At 36.7% G+C, this 22,121-nt stretch overlaps 1 protein-coding gene across 1 annotated transcript in view; it reads right to left on the bottom strand.

The window, feature by feature from the left end:
* Positions 1–7,597: 7,597 nt before the first annotated feature.
* Positions 7,598–22,121, bottom strand: part of itgb5 (integrin, beta 5) — a 35,984-nt gene continuing 21,460 nt past the window's right edge. The window contains exons 11-15 of the mRNA XM_066686496.1: positions 13,520–13,742; positions 12,730–12,830; positions 10,648–10,767; positions 10,023–10,189; positions 7,598–9,757 (exon numbers count right to left, since the gene is read on the bottom strand). Of these exons, the coding sequence (XP_066542593.1) occupies positions 9,662–9,757; positions 10,023–10,189; positions 10,648–10,767; positions 12,730–12,830; positions 13,520–13,742 (707 nt within the window). The 3' untranslated portion in view covers positions 7,598–9,661. The remainder of the gene's footprint in view (positions 9,758–10,022; positions 10,190–10,647; positions 10,768–12,729; positions 12,831–13,519; positions 13,743–22,121) is intronic.

The following is a 22,121-nucleotide window of genomic DNA, read 5'->3' as shown; positions in this document are numbered from 1 at the left end:
AATTATACTCTGAACAAGCATATATTTTGTAGATTTGACTTAAACTAAATCCCCCCTTTGATGTGCCCTATAAACAATTGATGATAGTTTAATAGCCTTGGAGAGGTACGAACTGGATGTTTATATTCATACAGTGTGTGACATAAATCTAAAAGTTAATTCTGTGCAAAAGCTATTATATAAATGTTATAGTCAGTTAAACTGAATTTGGACGAGAAGGTAGACTGTATTTTTTACACTGTGAGCATTCACAGAAGACAGCTGGAAAGTGACCAAAATTATGATCAAATAGAATGAGTCTACAAAAATCTGCTATAAATCTACTAAAAAATAAATAAATATATATCTGCCTGTTTAATCTCATCCATATGAGTCTTTGCATGGATGCATAAGGACCCCTTTGTTCTCTGTGGTTTTTATAGTGTTGTCACACTATGACTTAACATCCTGCTATACTGTGTGCCAAACTGATGGTGGTGCTCTGTAAACACTGATCAAGCACAACATTAATACCATTGGGGAACATTGTGTAGGTCCCCCTTCTACCTGCAAAATAGCTCTGATTGTTAAAACATTGACTCCACAAGACCTCTGAAGGTGTCCTTTGCCATCTGACACAAAGACATTAGCAGTACTACCTTTAATCCTGTAAACGGTAAGATGGGGCCTCCCTGTATTTCTGACTTTTTTTTCCAGCACATCCCACACATGATTAAATAGACTGAGATCTGGAGAATTTGGAGGCAAAGTCAACACCTTGAACCTTTCGTTTCTTTACTTACTAAAGCTTAGTCTGAGAATAGTGGTTATGAACGAGAATAAAGAAATGAGGATGTGATGAGGCTGTGTCAATTTTAAAAATCATTTCAAAAGTCAATGTCAAAAATTATTATTCATCCACTGAATGTGCAACAAGTCCTGCTCCGAGTGACAGTCTGTGAGGAGTTTGTTGTGTTCTACCCACGTCCGCATGGGTGTCCTCCCATGGTCCAAAAACACACGTGGGTAGGTGGATTGGCGACTAAAATGTGTCTGTAGGTGTGAGTGTGAGAGTAAATATGTGAGTGTGTGTCGCCCTGTGAAGGATTGGCACCCCCTCCAGGGTGTGATTCTGCGTAGGCTCTGGACCCACCGTGACCCTGAACTGGATAAGCGGTTACGGATAATGAATGGATGGAAGGTACAACAGAACATTTATTGAAAAATACAGGATTAAATATAGTACCACATCAATCCAAAGTAACTAGTGTTGCTAAGTTATTAGTTTAGATATTTTTTAATCTTTATTTATTTTAACTGACAATATTTTAGCTATTTAATTTGGTCATATGTAACAGATTACTTAAATAATATAGCACATAGTTCATAGGTAGTAAAATAATACAGAACTCATAAAGGACTATCTTTTTAATAAAGGAATTTTTAAAGGCAATTTTAAGCTATACATTCTCTTACAAGCATGTAACTTTGAATACAATGCTATTTATAAGCTAGGCTCAAATTAAAAAGTCAAACAATTAGCAATGCAAAATATATTATTAACCTGTGGTTGGGATTTTTTTTTCCATTTTATTGCCTATGACAGGGTCATAGTGGGTCTAGAGCCTACCCGGAAACGCTGCATGCAAGGCAGGAAGACGCCATGGAGTGGGCACCTGTCACACAAAAGAAACCCATGCAGACACAGGGAGAACACACACAACTCCTCACCAAACAGTGACCCTGAGCAGGGCTCGAACCCACAACCCCAGTATTTGCCTTAAGTGAAGCATGCTAATACAAATAATTGCTAGTAAAAAAAAAAAATACCTATCTTAACTTTAATGTATGTTTTGTTCGTAATTGTCTTTTCTGTCACATGCAGTTAACTTGTTAACAATTAGTTAAGAATGTTGTATAAACCATAATGCAAATGAATGAAAGCTGCTAATTTAACAAGTTTTAAAGCTTCTGTATTTAAGGGACGTGTGTACTGAGTTGCTAAGATGAAATAGTTGTCTTATTTATTTAACTGTTAAATATATTAGCATTTTGGATTTATTTTGGTGCGCGCATTCTTGTTTTCTAACCTAGAGAATCATGTGATGTGACACTCCAGCCCGATATCCACCTACCAACAGGGATGTGAACCATACAGTAGACTCTTTGGACTCCTCTCCTGGCTCCGGGATAAGTATAGCAAAATTGTTGTGTACTATGTTGAACACAGAGTTTTTGGGAATGTCTTGTCCTCTCTTTAAGAGATGGACTTGTCCCAAGCTGCCTAGGTCTCTCTGGGAACATAGAGTGTGTCCTGTTCAAGAACTGGTTGATTTTACCCAGTCAGGGAGGTAGAATAAACAGCAAACAGGTAAATATAAGGTTACTTTGAAGGACCCATTCTTTTTTTGCTTGTATTAAAGTGAAAGATATAACTTTTAAAAAAAGAAAATATATAAAATAAACAAAACAACAAATAAAATAAGACTTTTTACTCTGAAATTTAGGGCTGCTTGAGTCTTCTCTTGGAAAGAATAAAAAAAGCATAGGGAAGGCCAAATTTATCACAGGGCAGAACTAACATGTTTGTGTCTTGTGTAATTTATTTCCCCTTTCTTCTTTCTTCATGCATTGTGCACATTTAGATACTTTTTCCTAAATGTGCATTCATACAAATAAATATATGCATCTATGTATCTACCTACCTACATGGGGTTGCCCTATCTATGAAAACATGGGACTGAGTACAACACAACATAGCAGGTGTGTGGCTTAATTCACTGCTCCCAATTGTCCTACTAAGGCTGTAGATAGAAATAAGTGGTTTGTTATATTGTTTAAAATGTCTTGTGTTCCAGACAGGGAATCTGTGAATACACACACACACACCTTAGCCTATATAAGTTCTGCAATCACTTTTGGAATTTGCCTCTCGCATTTAGAGGGTTTAGATGTTTTTACTTTTATAAAAAAGAAAGTATTTGTGTCCAGCAGGGGGCGTCTTATAACCACGTTTCTTTTGGTGATAAAAATAAATATGGCTCCTAAAATATTTTCTGTTCTATAAAAATCTCCAAGTACAGCTCAGATTTTCCTAACCCCTTACAATCTAAGACTAAACGTAGCTGGTTGGTTCTACCTTTATATTTTTAAATATACATTTGTGATATAATCAGGACATAAGCATAGCATGATTAATTAATGATTAAATTTAGCAAACATTTCAGCTGTTGAATAATACCAATTAATAATTAATATGGCTTTGTTTAAGATGAAAATAATCAACCAAAATCTGAAACAGAAATTGTTTTATCCATATTTATACTTAAAACAGTAAAAAAAATGAATGAAAACAGCAAACAAGCTAAAATTAAATGATTAAGTTGGACATTTCTTTATAAGGCAGCAATTGTAGCATTAAGTCTGTTTTCTGCCCAATCACTGCTCATAACATTACTCTGCCCATGTTAAATGAAAAAGAAGAAGGCACTGCTGCAGATAATGGCACATAAACAATACACAGAGATTCCAACACTGAGGCCTAGTGCTGGGCACATATGCAAAAACTCCCATGTGTTTGCCCATCCAGGCAGAGAAACTAGGTCATAGTCTTTTTCACAAAGCATTTCCATGATAAAGAAGCCTATAATCTCCACACAGTCGCCAGGCTCTGCCCTTTTGTAAAAAAAAAACAAAAAGGGCCAGAGAATACAGCAAGGTGCTCAGCATTTCCAGCTGTAACCCTCAGTTTTATTTAAATAAAAAGAGTAAAATATATATATATAAAAAAAATCATATCAGAGATGTTAGGAGAGGGGAAGAGGGGAGAGAGAAAGTGAAGTGTGTCCAGGAGGGTTCACAAAAATACACCCCATTACAGCACAGAGGCAATGAAAGCTCTCTCTCTCACACACACACAGTATATTATATATATATATATATATATATATATATATATATATATATATATATAAACTAAGAAATATTTAATTTAGAAATTAAAAATGCAGAAATCTTAAAGATATAAAAATGCTAACAATCTTTAGGCGAATGTGGTCTGGCAAGTGATACATTTCATAAAAGACCCATTAGAGAATAGATCAAAAGCACAAGTACAACACATGACTGAAACGAGAGGATCTGGAAACAGCAAGAGATTCGCTCATGGGTTTAGTCAGGAGAGTAGGGGAATGCGCTTTAATGGCATGTAATGTTGAGGGGTGTAAACCGCACTGATTGTTGAAAGATTCTCAGCAACCTAGTCACTAATAGCTTTTATTACCTGAGCCTGTAAAACTAATTCAGTCTGTAGGCAAATCCAAGCATAGCCCTGTGGAACATGTGGAGAGTGAATTTATCTTACCTTCATGTAACTATCACTATATATTAACTAATTGTTTCCTCAAGGCTTGGAAATAAAATCTGGAGTTTACACTATTCTCTGGTTCTGTAAGTGAAAAACAAATTGGTTTGGATCGAGAAACACTAATATTCCAGCCGAACAGAAAGCATCTGTGCTTGTAACGGAGCTCTTGTCCGTTCCATGCCGAGAGCATTTGTAAGAGGTTAACCAGGAGCAAGTACGGACAATCGACATGGTTTTAAAGATTCTTTTTATTCAACTCCGTGACAGCGGCGGCGCGGGTCAATCACGCGATTCAGAACTCTGAAAAATAAACTGCCATAATTGTCTCGCACCACTCAGGGTGGCCAACAGATGTTATAGATGATTTCTACATTTTATAATCATTATTTATTTATATTTTACTGAAATAACTGTTTCAAAGTGTGTGAAATAAATTTTGACGCTATTCCTTCCAGCGTACCAGCCTGCTGTAAACCAAAGGGCCTGAACACAGCGGGTTGAAGGGTCATGTAGTCCAGAGTTCGCGCCAATGCTCGGATGGTACCATTTTCCACAATAAGGGGGGGGGGGGGGGTGTCTTGGTTTCCTGTTTGTATGTTCTAGCATGAATGTTTTAATAAGAGTTTATATGTTAAATTGTTAATGGATTAAATAATAGAAATGGTTCAAATTAATTAAAATGCAAGGTTATGTTTAGACCGCACAACTTTCAAACTTACCTGTATTTCTGCTAACAAACCCTCCTGATTTGCCCGGACTGACAGCACTTTGAGGCACAGAGTATCATTATCCTACATTTAAGCAAAACAAAATACTGAAAGTTTTGCAACACTTTTAATACACTTCAAAACTGAGTAGTATATTGCACATTTACTTCTTCCACAGTCATTTCTGGCATTGAGAGCAGGCAAACTACAAGGGTTTAGTGGTTTATGGCATGGTATTGGAAAATCTCCACCCAATCCGTTTTAACCAATCCCTTTCATCCCCACCTGTTGGCTGGAAACTAGTTATGTTCCTTCGGCCTCAATAGCAGCGCTGCCTCCAGAACCATTTTAGTGATAGTGCATATAGTGATCTTGGCCTGTGTTGTTCCTGTGTTTGCCTGGGTTTCCTCAGATTTTTTCTACTATACAAACATATGTTTGTAAGTGTATTGTCTGTGTGAAATTGTAAATGTATATGCGTGTGTGTGTGTAATGCCCGGTGATGGACTGGTGCCCTATTAAATGTGTTCCTACCTTCCATGCAGTGTATCTAAACAGGCTCTGGACACAATATGACCCTGATAGGGATGAAGAGGTTATGTAAGATAATGAAGATTCAAGATATTTAGAAATAAGTAATTAATTTAAAATAGCTTTTTATGCCCAAAGTCAAATAAAAACTGCAGATTAATTTTGGCCTTCATATGTTTTCTGAATTCAAAATACTTGTATGCAACATTATGAACCTTGGTAGTTATAAGTAGTACTATTAAGTTCTTAAAGTATCTTTCTGCGTGAGCTACTAATGCTTTAACCTGCTTTAAGATTCCCTGTCTGGAACACAAGCCTATTCCTAAGCCAACAACGTCACTCCTGTCTGAGTGATCTGGCTGTGGAAGCTAACTTTGGGCTCTCAAGCAGAAGACGTCCAACTACCCACTTCTGAGTTAACAGCAACAATGGAATACACCCAGGCTAACGAGAGCTTCATTAAGTGTTTCATTAATTTGATTCTTCCCATTGTCTATGACCATGTGCTGTGGTATAAAATAATAGAAAAAAATAGATTTTAGTGACTGCCCCGTGTGTGTTTTAGGGTCTAAAATCAATTTTTAAATAAATATATATACATACTTCCATTTTCCACATTATAAAATACCAAAGGGTGCTTATGATGTTAATATGCAAACATTCCTCTTCTTAATTTAAGGTAAAAGGACCCAAGTTGGGAAGTGGGGGATTAAAAAGAACACACCCAGTGTTTGTTAAGTTAGTCACTGAATAAGAACCTTGATGAAGTGGGCTAGCGGACGGCCTGTGGGTGGACAGAAGAAAGAATGTTTTTCTTACAATCTGTTACACAGCGGCCTGCCTCTCTGTGGAAACTGGACTAACTAGTCCAGCCAGCTCCAGCCAGATGTTAAATAAAACCCCAAAATCTGACCCCAACTCTAATGGGTTCAATGAACATTACAGAAATGTACTGTTCTCTGTAAATGTTCTACAGAGTAAACAAATATTTTCCCCATATCAAAATACATGCTTCACAGTTTTCACACTTGCATAACATTTAACCCACATGTTTTATATACATTATTTCTCTCTAAAATTATTCTTTCATTTTAGCATGGGTGAATGTACAATGCATTCACTCAGTAAATGAATAATTATAGATCACACTTTATTCCGAAACACACGTATAGATTTTCAGAAGATGCTAAAATGATCATGTGTTCTAGTGAAACTCTGATTCTAAGCTCTAGGATGGGCAGGGTTAGGATGAGTATAACCAATTGCGATTACAGTTATGATTAGGACCAGTGTAAGACTTAAGATAATAAGTGTAATATATTTTATGCATGTTTATGTAATAAAATGTAAGCATGCATGCACAGTGGGATAAACAGAGTGGTACCTAAATAAACAAAGGCTTTGTTTGAGAGGACTCCTCATCTCCTGATGACAGTTTGGTGGTTACTACTCTTAAGACTAGCCACTATGTAAGTTGATCCATTTTTTTTCCACAGTTGTTAGTCATATAATAATATGCTTATTTCCAGGCTTAAATTTTAAAACATGAGGTAAGGGAATGCAGAGAGTGGGGTGATCCAGCAAGTGCATATGAAGTGTAAAGGATCCAGAACTTACTGTTCTATAAAAATTCAAATTCAAAGTTTTTTTCATGAACATCTGACCTTAATGTTGTAGCAGTACAAAAAAACAAAAAATCTGTATCAGTTCTCACACTGGGAGAACAACCACTGCTTGGAGAAGTCCTGCCCCTACCTGAAAAGTAAAGACTCCCTGTTGTCCCACCCCTAGCTGAATTAGAGATTGTGATCAAGGGTCTGCTGCTGAGTTTGACTCTCCAGTTCACATGGTGTAGGGAAAGTGGATTAATTTTAAAAAGCGGCTCAACTCAATTATTCAGATGCCATTGAGAACAGTGCTGGATCCAGGTAAATAGGTTCAAATTAAGCATTGCTTAATTAAGAAACAGCATGAGATTTTGGTGAATCATCACTATTTTGAGGCCAATGCATGTAAATAGTAGAAAGCTCAAAACACATTTATTAATACACATCATGAATTTTATGTAACTATTTTTAAAATTTGCACAGAAGGCAGCAGTAAGTAATGTTTAAATTAATCTTTTAAAATCACAATGCTACCTGGCCTCACTACTGAAAGGAGTGGATATAAAATCATGCTGCTGACCTGAACGATGAAAATATTCACAAATGATGATGAATAAAATGTTAGCTAATTTATAAAAAAAAATCATATGAAAAACTGTATAAACACAATTTCACAAGCTCCCTTTGAAAGCATACCACCCTGCCCACAGACACTATTAAAGACACATCACACCATTAAAACTGTTACATCATTTTATATCTTGCTGTCACACACCCTGAATCATTTCCCGCTATTTATTTCCGACGCCTACACACAATAGGGTCCAAACATTTACTAACTCCACACGCTCTATAAACTTCCCAGTCACTGCAAGCCTAAAGCTCCTTACATTGCAGACATTAAGACAGCCTAAATAAGGTGGATGTGCTTTCACTGTGTAGGAATAAACCCAAAACAATCAGCTCGTTATTAATATGCCATTATATATATGCCCCACACAAACACACACACACACACACACACACACACACACACAACTGTGCAGAAGTCTTAGGCACCTAAGATAATTATATATATTTAAACTAATGCCTTCTCAGTAAGCCTGGTGCTTGTAAAAGTTACTTATATAATCACAGTAAACACAAAATATATATATATATATAGTTTGAGGAACAATGTTTTGTTCAGATTCTCCTTGATTTGCATGAATTTATTAAATCAACAGCACACATTATTTAAAATCATTATTTATTAACTGGTAAAACTAAGTACTAGATGATAACCTCAAATAATATTGACCACGAGGTGAGATTTGGAAAAAGTTAAACCAACACATTCACACACAGAGTATCACACTCACTGGAATAATGTTATTTGGTTTTATTCTAATGTTGGGTGTTATTTGTTGTTTGTTTTTAGAAAATAAACACTTGCTGCTCAGATAAATAGCTTTTTAAATCTCAATCTCTGGTGCTTAAAACTTTTGCACAGTACTGTATATGCGCGCACGCACACACGCACACTAAAAAACCTACAGTATAAACTCAGAATCAATTCTTTGCATATTTGGTCTTCAGTGGGATGGCTGTGGGAAATGGACCTACCGACCTAAAGTGGCTCTGATTTAAGCCTTCCCAATGTAATAAAATACTCTCTGGTGATAATCACGGTGATATTAAATCCACTTGGAAACATACACTTGGAGTCCTACAAATGTAAAAATATTCAAATGAGAGACAGGTAAAAGCTCAAAATATTGAACAGTCTTTTTTTTCCACTTTATGAATCTGTATCTAATATACATTGTGCAAAAAAATTGGTAAGATAATTATTGCTCTGTTAGTACCAAATATATCACCAAAATACAGAATATTCTTGTATAAATTTGTACACTTTGAGACTGACTGCTATACAGGTGGTAAAATGATTTCCTTCAGTTTAAGATGCAAATTTAGAACATTGTGAAAGGCACTCCTGTTTTAACAAAATACACATAATCAGTACCTCATTTGCTATACAGTGTAATATATGCTGCATTCATTTTAACATTGAAATTGTTAGTATTGTAAAAAAAATGTTGAATTGGCAAATTCAGTCAAGTTGTCCACTCAAGACAGGGTCAGGTCCATTACTTGTCATTTGCCACATAGACCGTTTTTAAAGGAACTATTTGACCTCATTAAGCAAGCCCTCCTTAACAAAAAAAATTAAATGAGCAGAGGTGGTCCAGCACAATATAAAACTATAGTTCATTCCTTAGTCCTCATGAAAGTTCTCAAAAGTTCATGTCCTAATTGTGAAACAGAGAGAGGAAAAAAAAAGGAACAGTCTCTAACGGCAATAAAACTGTATGTTGAAGTCTATCACCAAGTTATAAGAACAGGTTACGTCTGTTCTTCACCACAAAGTTGTAAACATTGCCTACTGGACCGGTCCTGCCGTGTCCCTGACCCCAAGCAGCAGGAAGGGATCAGTGGAATCCTCCATTGTATGACTTGCTGTGCATTTGGAAAACCGTCTCCACTGGGTGAGTGGAGATGGGCTGCTTGTAGAGAGGGTTGGAGGCCTGGGAGGAAGAGAGGAAAGGGCAGAGAAAAAAGAAAGAGGGGGGGAACTAGGTCAGATGGGTTCATTGAAATGCACATGGCTGTACAGACCAACCAGAGGCTTTGAACCAAAGCCTTGAAATGACTACCATAACCGATTTGTTCTCCCAGCTGACTGCAGTGATCCAAAGAAAGCCTATAGTTGCAGACTGTAGTGTTTTGCCCATTCTGGTCTTTAGTTTACAACTTCTGACAGATACAAATATTGGTAACATGTGCCCTTACCATCTCATAGCGTGCACGTGACCGTGCACTTTGGAAGCGGGCAAATTCCCGCCGGTCATGGATGGTGATGACTAGCTTCCAGATGGCCAGCAACACGATGCCCACCAGCAAGATACTGCCCACCACTGCCAGCAGCACTGTCATGGCATCAGGGGCAGTAGCACACTCTGAAAAAATGTGTTTATATGTAAGTTAAACATTAATTTATATATTCTTTTTAATATTTTTTTGACCCCTAAACTGTGTCTGCTTACAAATTCAGCTATGGTTTTCATGATGAAAAGCAGCTCTGTACTGTGTTGTTTTGTATTTTCCCGTATTTCTTAGTCATTTCATTGGCTAATTATCATTCCTGTCTTGATCTGAATCAGGTGTAGCCCTAGGGACTATGAAATGGGAATAGCTACAAGGGAAAACATAACACGGTGCAGTGCAAAGGATTCATGAGACTGGAGGGAAACAAAATGTTTTAAAGACTGCATAGTAAAAGCTCAAAATGTGTATAAACTAAAATGTTAAATCCAGATAGTTTTTGGATCATCTGTCCTTTTTTTCACAACACTTGCCATAATGGGATTATTACCATTGTTTATATATATATAAAGACTGCAAAGGGCACACTGACCTGGCTCCTGCAGGGCTGTAAGGACAGATTGACCACTGGCATGTTCTGAATAGGTGAACTTCATCACACAATCGTTCTCTGTCTTATAGAGGCATAACACAGTGCTGGGGTCATCTGTGTCTGAGAGAGAGAAGGAAGCAGGGGTGTTAGCGTACAAGAGGGAAAGAGAGAGGGCAGTCTTCTCCTATAAAAGAGCAGGCCAAACCTGCTTGAGCCACAAGAATAACTCACAGTCCAATCAAATCCTATTATATAAAAAACTAATTCAGTGAAATCATCTTTGGACAACAGCTTGCATTCCATTCTGAAGAGACTGATGTATCACAGTTAGAAGTAAACATGTTATTTTCCCTGAATATTGAATATTAAGAAAAGTCTTAAGGACTGAGAGGTCACTGTCACTACCATCCATTGTGCTTGAATTTTCTGGAAAGTGTAAACTGCATGTGGAGTCCATTAGAGAAGAAATGTCTGAAAGAGCACCAAAATGTTGTGAAACAGCGGCTCCCCAATGCATTCCTGTAAGACTACAGACCAAGAAGACACGAAGAGTTTAAAAACAGATTCAAGAGTGCCTTGAATCTTTAACTACAGGGTCACAATCCTGCATAAAAGCATCAGAGTGCCCCAGAGGAATGACTTATTCATGCATTCCTAGACTTGATGTAAAATATTTCCATCTAATAAAGCCTGGAGAAAAAAGAGGAAAAAAAACATCTGCTCAAACATCCTGTCCTCAATTATAATCAATAAATGATTCTAAAAGAAATGAATTAAAAGAATGAGAGAGAAAAAAAAATACACACACACACATACATTATTACATTATATATATATATATATATTTGTTTTTTAATTTTTTTTCCTACTCTTTAAATTTTGGGAAACGTCCAGTATAAGTAAAATAGACCAATAGAAATATATTTCTTCTTAGACGCTTCTTTCATTAAGATTAAAAGTTAAGAGGGTTGGAAAGTAAAAATGACCCCTTTGTAAATACATTTTCTGAAAAGCACAACATGGTAAGTTATGAATTGTTAAAAGTTACCATTTCAAGTCCTCACAGTAGCTGTACTTGCTTATTATGGGATTAAGAATAATATCAGGTGTCTGTGTAGATACAGCCAGAAAACTGTATTCAGATGGGCTGATCTGAGTGAAAAAGTGGTGGTTTTACAGGTTTAGTGTATTATTACAGGCTGCCAGAAAATAACAGACAGAGCCAATGAAGACGTTCTAAACATTACATTTCTCTCTGCTGTAATAGATATGTAGAACAAGTGAAGCTTTGCTACAAATACATTGTTTTGAAGAGTGAATTGGAAATGAATCTGAGGACCTTTGACTCCTTCCTGCCTCCTGAACTGGAAATCAGCTATATCCATAAAATAACACAACAGAACAAAAAAACTACACAGGCTCAAAGCTATAAAGATGTAAATTCTGAAGCTATTGAAACTTGATCAATGGCTACAATCAATCAGTGAAGCACAGTGGCAGCAGTGCATGAGAGTTCATTCTTGCCTTAGGAAATAGTAATAATAAGTGGTAAGATTAAAGATGAATGACACATTCATTTTATTCAATATAATAAGTACTTTGGGAAGAGCAAAATCTGATTTTATTAATAATTATCTGAAAAATATGTTGCTGTATTTTCCTAGTGAATGTATTTATTTTATTTTTTTGCTGTGGCCTAGCTTCAAATTTTAAACACGTCTGCTTGCTATGCCAGCAACATTTTATTAAAACTAAACAGAACATTTTCATAGCATCAGTATGATCATAGACTGCAAATATCCAGTAATAAACAAGCTTCATCCCTAAAGTTTGCTTGCTGGAAACACCAAAGTCAAGTAGATAACAGTAACCAAAATTTGCATCAGCTCACTAGGACTTGCCCTGGGACATGATCCCAAATGTTCATGTGTCTCTGTCAGCATTTTTCCATTCTTTGATTTCCAAGGACTCAAATTTGCAGGGTAGCAACTTGAGGTTAAAAGAAAGACTTGACATTTACTCATAATAATAACCTTCAGCAGAACAGTGTATACAAAGGCTCTATCCTCTGTATATACTCACTGAGTGTTTCCGTGACAATGATCTCATCCTTGCACATGCGTTGACAAGTGTGGTTATCTGCAAATTTCCCAGTGCTGAAGAGACGGCACTCGATACACTCCCTGCAAAAAGATGTTCATCATCATAATCATCTACATGGCCTGCATGAGGAGCAGAGATTAAAACCAAGCCCTTAAAAGAGACTGATGACTCCAGTCAGTGTCCCTGAACACTGAGAAGAAGCAAAATGGAGCCAGTGACGTTGCAAAATGCCGACTGTAAATTTAGGCTCAGTTTACTCATTGTATATTCACGTGTTGTTGTTGTTTTTTGGACTGAACACGACTCCAGCTTTCGCTGGAAATTTTTTCGCCTACCATCGGCCCAAGGAGCATTAAAACCTCTTCAAAACACCTCAGGGTAAAGTTACGAGCTGCTGTGAGTCTGATAAAAATAAATGTGAAAGCTGATGTTACAAGCTGCAGGTTTGTGCTGGATTTGTATGAGATCTGCATTTTGTAGTGAATAACATGACTCTCTGGCCAATCAGCCTTCTGTAGGGTTTACACGTCACCATTTAGTACCTACTCAGTATGGTTGGAACATAGCTGAGCAGAGTCATGTAAGTTCCATGCAGTGGAAAACCACCATAACTGTACTGAAAAGGGACATGGCTTTTCAGACAGGGTAAGAAAAGTGTTGTGGTGTTTGATCCTTGTGGTATTTTGACCAAAGCATGTCACATATTTCATTTACATGCAAGAGAACTGTATTAACTTGCATAAAAGTTATATTATAGAAAGCACTGTACCTCTTTGTACCACAGGCGTCAGGGCAGGTGGGGCACTTTTCACAAGTGTCCCCAAAAGCCCCAGGCTCAGTGCACTGACAATGGCCACACACACAGCTGCCACGTCCACTGCAAATCCGCCCGTCCTCTGACACACATGGAGCCGTCTCTGTGGAGCAGTTACAGTTATCTCCAATGTATCCAGCATGACATTTACACTCTCCACAGTGGCAATCACCATGACCTAGAGAGAGAGAGAGAGAGAGAGAGAGAGAGAGAGAGATTTCAAGTTAAATAGTCATACGGCACTTTTACGGAACTTTTACAATGCCGTTCATCATATGGTGGTGACTTAGAGGTAGTCCCTATATTATCTACATATTCTCAATTACTTGTACTCTAGTTCCGGACACTTCTTTTGAACTTCCTTTTCAAAGTGGATTATCTTTGCTCTAATACTCAGAAAAACCTCCAAAAATTGTTAACTTCATTTTGGTAATTGTAAATTGAAAAGAATAAAGGATGGTCTCTAATTTTACACAGTACTCTACATATGACTAAAAGTTACAGACAGTGAAGTCAGTGTATTTGCCACAACAAAAGCTTGTGTTTGTACATTTGAACACTGTCATAAAAGACACCATCTACTTGTTCTACAATCTTTAGGCAGAAAAAAGGCTCTGTTCAAAGAAAATCGACCTGTCCAGATTCCAGAAGTGGACAGAACTGGAGAAATTACACTTGGAAATCAGTTAATTCAGAAATGTTGTTCACTCTCTCTCTCTTTCTCCGAGTGTGTGTGTATAACTAAGCATGTCCACACGGAGCAGGGTGCTGATGAATGAAGCATATTGACACAAACTTGATGGATGCCCAAGGTCATTAAAAGCAGATGAGATGGCCAATAGTACAGCGTTGATAATCACTATTCAAACACACATTAGTCCTGAGGCTTCTACAGACAAATCCAATAGTGCTAAGCTGTTCTGAAACAAGAACTGCTTTCATGGTCCAGCTGACAGCTGCAATTCAAAAGAAAAAAAAAAAAAAAAAGCACAGGAGCATAGACCCATAAGCTCTACATAGCTGCAATGCAACAGCAAAAAGCAACTAAATACAAATCTCTACTCTAACACGTTTTTTTTCCTGTAGCTATCAATGGCCAAAAATATAGTCACTTGTTAAATGGAGATAAGCAGTTAAAGCACCCCACTCTAAACAATATCTAATGCAGATCACACATTAATAAAAATAAGCACCCTATGCTTGTTTCCCAATTACCACAATTAACCCCCTGCTGGACAAACCATCCCAATGTATATTCTATCAACAGTATTCAGAATACCTTTATACTGTATATGATATCTCCCTGTGGGAAAGCCAAATCAACAAATGGTTTTTGGACTTCAGATTGCTGGGTACACTTTGGATTATGTGGTTATAACAATGACAGTGGACTACAAACACTGGGCCTCATTCATGAAACATTCGTAAAAAAAACTTGTGCAAACTGTGTGCAATTGCGAGGAAATGGATATTCCCGAAAACTTTCCAGCAGATTCATGAATGATGTGTAAACACCAGATTTATTTAGAAGAACCTGTGTGTTAGTGAATGTTAGCACGTTTCTTTGCAATTAAGATATCATTACCATAATCACTACCCATGAATTTCAAATGACCGCCTTTTAAGGAAGTGCTCAGACTCAGAAACTGCAGCAAAAAACCTTAAAAATCTCAACAGAAAAGCAAAAGAAAACAGTGGAAATCAAAGTGCATTCAAATCGGAACTTTTTATATTTTCATTCTATGTATATTATTTGATCACTTATGTGAAAGTTTATTGAGGTATTAGATGGAAATTGCCATCAAAAAGCTGAGTTAAACAGTACTGTGCAAGAATTTTCAGCACCTGAGAAAATTAGATTTAAGAAGCTGTTATCTGAGCAGTACAAGATTATGTGCTCAAATAAAAATAAAAACAAATAACATTATTACAGTAAGTAGTCATATTCTATGTGTAAATGTATTGGTTTGACCTTCAACATCTCTCCTTGTGGCAGTGCAGTTTTATTAAGTTGTCATAATTCTTCAAGGTAAACAAGTGGACTGTTGATTTCCCAAATCCATACGACCAAGAATAACATCAAGAAACAAAATTTTTCCAGCACATTTGCCCATAACACATACTTTTAGAAAAGAATATCCTACTTTGTATATTTAATTATATATAACCGTATACAAGCACCACACTTATTTAGAAGGTACATTATTGTAAATAATGATATATTAGGGGCCTAAAACATTGCCAAAATTCTGCTAAAGTTGGGCGAAGCTACATGGAAGCTAAAAGCATTTATACTTGATAGAAGCTCCTATGACTCTCTCTGGTCTCTCACAGAAGGATAAATTGTGGATTTGTCCTTGATTTGTAAGAGATCCTTTAAAACGTGTTTGTATTTTATGAAGCAAGGAGGTGCCCGGCCACAAACAGAGACGGCGCAGAGAAAACACATGAGACTCAAATGAGACTCAGAGTGTATCATTTGGGTGAGCACATCTTCACACCAGTTATAGTGCTTCAAGTATAACATAGCTTAAAATTCCTGGGATGATTCTTGGATGATTGTGGGCTTAAAATTCACGTTTTAAACGCTCCAGTGTACAACGGGCCAAGCAGACAGCTCCTGCACAGGTTCGGGTAGAGCATGGGGTTCTAAACTACAAAAGCACAAATACAAAAAGTATGGATCTTGATAATCAACTAACAACCGAGACATCACTTGGCTAATAAACCATAAACACATATCATCTCCAAATACGTTAAAGTTCTCTGCAGCAAGGCATCATCAACTATTAACACAGATTACAGGCACTAAACTCTTTTATATTGCAATGATCATGTTTGATTATTAATTAATTTATCATTTATTTATTTAGTTGTGCATTTATATTTTTTAAAATAACTTTTATTTAAAGTCAGATCATACTTTTCAGAAGCAGGTGTAATTTTTGCATTTTGAGACTACAAAGATTTTCATGAATCTGGATATTTACCAAAAAATTATTCACAAATGATTTGCGTGCAAATTTGTTCTGCTTGTGTTTCATAAATGAGTCTTATATGGGTGGAGGAATGTGTCATGATGGGGCATGACAGGTTAACAGAACACTTTTCATTGCTCTGAATTACATGTGTTAGAAACCCACAGAAAAAACTAAATTGATAGATCATGTTGTGGCATGTACACTTTACACTTGTTTCCTTATATTTGTGTGTGTGTGTGTGTGTGTGTGTGTGTGTGTGTGTGTGTGTAAGAGAGAGAGAAATAAATAAAGGGTACCAAATCTGTTCTGCTTGTGGTTCTTGAACGAGTCTAATGTGGGTGGAGGAATGTGTCACAGGGCATGAGAGGTTAACAGAACACATCTCATTGCACTGAATTACACGTGGTGGAAACCCACCGAAAAATTTGATAGATCGTGTTGTGGCATGTACACTTCACACCTGTTTCCTTATTTTTGAGAGAGAGAGAGAGAGAGAGAGAGAGAGAGAGAGATGAAGAGCGCAATATATTCAGGGTACAAAAGGTTGCAGATTTTAAAATCCTTGTTACTGAGAGAATTTACTCTGACCTTTTGAACTTTAAGTCAAATGACAAAAACACATAACACTTAACCACTGTAGCTGGAACATAAAAATGATACTAATGTAACTCTGTCGAAAGGGAAAGTCACACCATTTCTCCCAGCATTCTGTACTGAACACTGCTCGATTTAGGTCACTGAGTAATTGTGCATCATTTGCTGCTGCTGTGCCAGAAAAAAATACCAATGCAGCCAAGCCTCTGGGAAAAAGACTTGTCTAGTTTCACCACATACACAGTCTGAGCCACTGCATTCACAGCACCACTGAGCTATGGAAATTACAGCTGAGTTTAAATAATGGCTTGATTTGAGGGTGTAAAATTTCACAGTAAAAAGATGGAGTGCTGATTGCTGGTTGATTTTTAGTGGTACCTTCTCTTAGATTTAAGACACAGCTCCCTATATGTAATGTAATACAAGCAAAGTAAAATATCACCACAGCTTGGAAATATGCCCATGTTCCTTGGCAACTTTAGAAGCCAGTTTACCTAAATTATAACAAACAGTAATTATGACATACCTTCTTATTGTGTTTTTTCTACAAAGTGAATTTCATACGATAAACAATTAAACTGCTTTCTAGTCCCTGTAAGAACCAATTTACGTTTTCAAAAACGAGTTCCTCTCATGGGGACAGCCATGTTTAAAATAAGTTTAGTGCAGAGTCTTCAGTCTGCTAGGTTTCAGTATAACAGCTGTTTCATAGCATGAAGGAACAGTACTTGTAACAGAATTTGCTCCTTTAACACTGGCCAGAAAAGCTTAAAATTACAAACAAAAAACCCAAAACATGCATTGTTTTTGCTTTGTTTTTTGACTATTAAAAAGACTATGTTTGAGTATTATAGTTATGATTAGTTTTAAAATCCCAAAATGCTGAGTTATTTATTCCAGAAAGTGCTGAGTAAAAACAGACTGCAAGAAAGCAGGGCCACATTCCTTAACATTTGGCAATAAATTTAACAACCATTCAGTTTAAAGACCATGCTCAGTGTGGGCTGAAGGAAGGAAGGGCAACCATGAAAAACGTATGTCCCTTTAGGCAGGAGCTCTGGGTACCTTCAGCTGATGTGACTTTAATCTGCATAACTGCCCCCAACCCTTGACTAGCCAAGTTCGAGCATGAATTGGAAGAGGAGGATGAGCTGGGTTGGTGGTGGGGTGAGAATTCCTTTCTTGAGAATATGAGGGGAGAGGGGTGGCTTTATATCCTACATAATGAAGGAAAGGATGTGTTTTTAAGTGTGGTCCTTCTCACAATGTTTGGTTATTTCATAACACTGCTTAGGACGCTCATTCATCCATGGGAAAGGTAAACAAAGGCAAACAGCATCTAAGAGGACTGCTGTGTCATAAAATAAACCCAAACTTTGCTCTGAGAGTTATTTCTGAGGTCTGGAATGCCTACAAGGCTTTCAGATGTTTCCAGTAAGAAGTCTAAGCCTATTCCAGTTTCTGCTTTCAGTAAGAGAGATACTCTTGAGTATGCAGTTTCAGACAAGTCTCTAAAAGACAAAAGCAGTGACTTCTTGAACACCAGTTCTGTGGAATTTCACAAGAGAAGGTAATAAACAGCAGGTGGGCTTGACTTAGACTTCCACACATGAGAATTTTTTAAAATAAATACCAGCTCTTAATGAAAATTTTCTTCAAAGCAAAAAAAAAAACAAAAAAAAAAACAATCAGTACGAGGAGTATCAATATGTCCTCTGGTGGTTTTGTCATTTCCACCACTTTAATCATGTCTTTTGCTGACACAGGTCTTTAATTGTGCATACAAATTTGTACAATCTTCATAGAAAAATATTTTTGTTATTCTGGTCTGGTAAGGGGATCTTAATTAGAATTAATTAAAACAGTAACAATTCAGATTCTTTAGATTGGCTGTAGTCAAATATATAAATACAATAATGTTTAGTAGAGGCTCTAAAGGATTAACTGCCTGACCTTTTGACCAGTATAATCATTTCTGCTACAGTGATCTTCTGGCCCCTCACAGGAAGTAGATAAAGATGAAGAATGGAGCAGGAAGGGTCTGTACGCACTGCAAAGAACCATGAGCTGTGCTTCTCTGTGCTCAGACATGCTGCCTCTGGGAACAGCCAGAATGCCTGAAATGAGAAGCTTGGGATATTTTACTGCAGCACCACAGTCTCGCTCATTTTCCCCAGCCCACACTTGATAAACTGAACCCTGAGTGGTTTGCCAAACCTAAAGGGGCTGCAATTACACTAAAGCAGTGATGAGAGGTATGTGGCTGAGAACCACAACAACCATGTACTGTGTCAGGGAGTTCACCACGCACTTTCTTCTTTCATTTGTAACTTCTGCTGATGAGCAGAGTAAAAGTGCAAAGAAACTAAATACAGATCACACTTCTTCAAATCACAATGCCTTTCTTGACACTGAACTTCCACATTTGGCCAGTTTTGTCCAGACAAACAGAAAATATGTAATGGAAGGAAAAAAAAACTGAATGATTAATATATGAATCACATGAAGATATGAGTGCACAATAAATAATTTTCTTACACCTCTAAAATGACTTCTTTGGACAGCAAGTACAGTTTTAATACATCAATACTATTTTCCACAATCAAATCAACTCATGTGTAGTTCCACATTCCCTTTTATTTTAACCATATCAAGTGATTAGTTGTTTTAGGTCTCTCTCTCTCTCTCTTTATTTTTGATGGTTCAGTGCATATTTCTTTTAAAATCACTGAAAAGCAATAAAAATATTAAATAAAATATCAAAGGTTGTGTAAAAGATTGTCTGAAATTGTCTGAAAAGATTTTAAAAAAAGCCTTCAGTGTTTGCCTTCCAGGCTGACTTCAGATCTGAGCTTTTACCCTGCTGAGGCTTTGTGGCTTATCTGTTGCCCTTCTGGGGACAACATCAAATAGACTCTGTCGTGGACACACCATCAATTTACTTGTGTACAAACCCTGTCATTTCAGAGTCAAGGAATCTTGGAAGCGAACTGTGGCTGTGAAATCTCTGCCATGTCCAATGTTCCACCCATTAAGAACTTCATGGTTAGTGTCTGTTCAAGGGGCATCTTCAGTCCCCCACCACAAACACTCTAGCCATAACAGACTAAGGGACAGACTTCTTGGTGAAGCATTGTGGTTTTTCATTTTGCAATTATAAAAGATCAGTCAGCAACTTCTAAATAGAATCCGGCATCAGACACATGGATGTGTTCTTCTTTCCATCAACTCCCTACCCCAATTATTTTCGTTTCTTCAAACAGCAGTTCCTTCCTTTCCTATTCTTCTTCTTTCCATCAAACAGCAGTTCCTTCAAAATGAAGAAATTCACACTCCACTTCGTCCTCTAACTATTTAATATACATAAACACTCAAAAATTCACAAACACATAAATGGTACTTATTATTCATAAGCACAGACTAAATAGATTCAAGCTTGCAACAAATTTCACCTACACCAAGACAACAACCAGTACAAAATGTAATGTTAGGTAACATATTGATCTTCATATTTGAAACAACAAAATTAAAAGCTTTGGTTTTTGTCAAATCAGATACAAGTGCTCTAAGTGACTGTTTAGTGTCTGAGTAAATTTTTACATCTTATTGCTGCTGTATCAACACCTCATATCTATTTACTGATTTACTGTCAGTAAATTTCCATTTCGTTTACAAACTGAAAATTATTTATTATAACTAGCCAACAAACAAACAAGCAAATACACACAGCCAAAAGCACATGTAAAGAGAACTAGGGGAAAACTGTTTTTTTCTGTTCCTATTCTCCAGCTGTGTAGGTGTAAATAAACATCAGCACAGAAACTCCTGACACCTCCTACATGCATTTTCTGGAGCAGAGGGCAGGTTACAGAGCTAACACCAAGCTCCTTTTTTGTTGCTTCCTAAATCTGCAAGGTCAAACACAGCCATATTTTGATGTGACTAGAGTGAGAAATATAATTTACAAAAATACTCACCCAAGCTCGGTTATTTAGAATTCTCACCCTGCATTGATCCTATGGGGAAAGGAACTCAGTTCCACGGCAAGTTTATATAAATGATTATTTTGTAGTTTAGATTTTATATGAAATTTACATGTTGTATTCACACATTTGGTAGATGATTTTATCTTGAGCTACCTACACTTCAGTCATGTTATAGAGGTAGGCAAATTAAAAGGAACATAATATTATGTAGTTTACTTGTAAGAGTGAGCATTTAAAAATCTGAGAGGGCTATTAAATCCTAGGCTGCCAAGGGGAAGGCAGTAATGTTACTGACCCTGCAATATCAACCTGATGATTTCACAGTGTTCATCAATATTCTTTCAAATTAAAAACATTAAACCATTTTTGAAATAAAGATTCAACCAATGTATTACATTTGCTGCCTCTCTACTCATCTGTATAAAGTTAACCCAGCTTGAGGAAACACAGCATATGCATAAGCAATGTTGAATATCAATTATATGTTTATATTTCTTTTTCTGTCCCAATGCCTGATGTACCCCCCCTCAAGCACTTCCAACTCAAAACAGGTTCCCACAACTAAGTATGGACATATACAAAACTACCATAAATCTGGATTTAGAGTTGTACATTTCATCTCATTTATATTTTTGGCAGGTTACCCAAATTACCCAAATGATTCTCACATGCTTTTGTATTGGTAGCTTACTGTTATCACAAAAGCTACAAGCTAAAAATCACATGAATTGAAATTACATTTAAGGTACAGTCAATGGCACTGTGTTTCCAAAATGACTGTGTCGGATGTTATTAGCTTCATATGTGAGAAGATCAGGCTGAGAGTTATGAAAAAAAGAAATTTAATTTCCAGCCACTTTAATGCAGTTAAAATTGTACAGTTTCTTTCACCAGTTTTTAATGACACAGTATTTTATATAACAGCATATAAAAGACAATGAGTTTGATGATTATAACTCAATTTAGCACACAGCAAAAAACAAAACTGTAGATTTA

The sequence above is a fragment of the Hoplias malabaricus genome, chromosome 12 (genome assembly GCF_029633855.1).
Source record: "Hoplias malabaricus isolate fHopMal1 chromosome 12, fHopMal1.hap1, whole genome shotgun sequence".
NCBI classification, from domain to species: Eukaryota; Metazoa; Chordata; class Actinopteri; order Characiformes; family Erythrinidae; genus Hoplias; species Hoplias malabaricus.
Note: the sequence above shows the minus strand (reverse complement) of the source record. Positions and strands in the feature narration are given on the sequence as shown.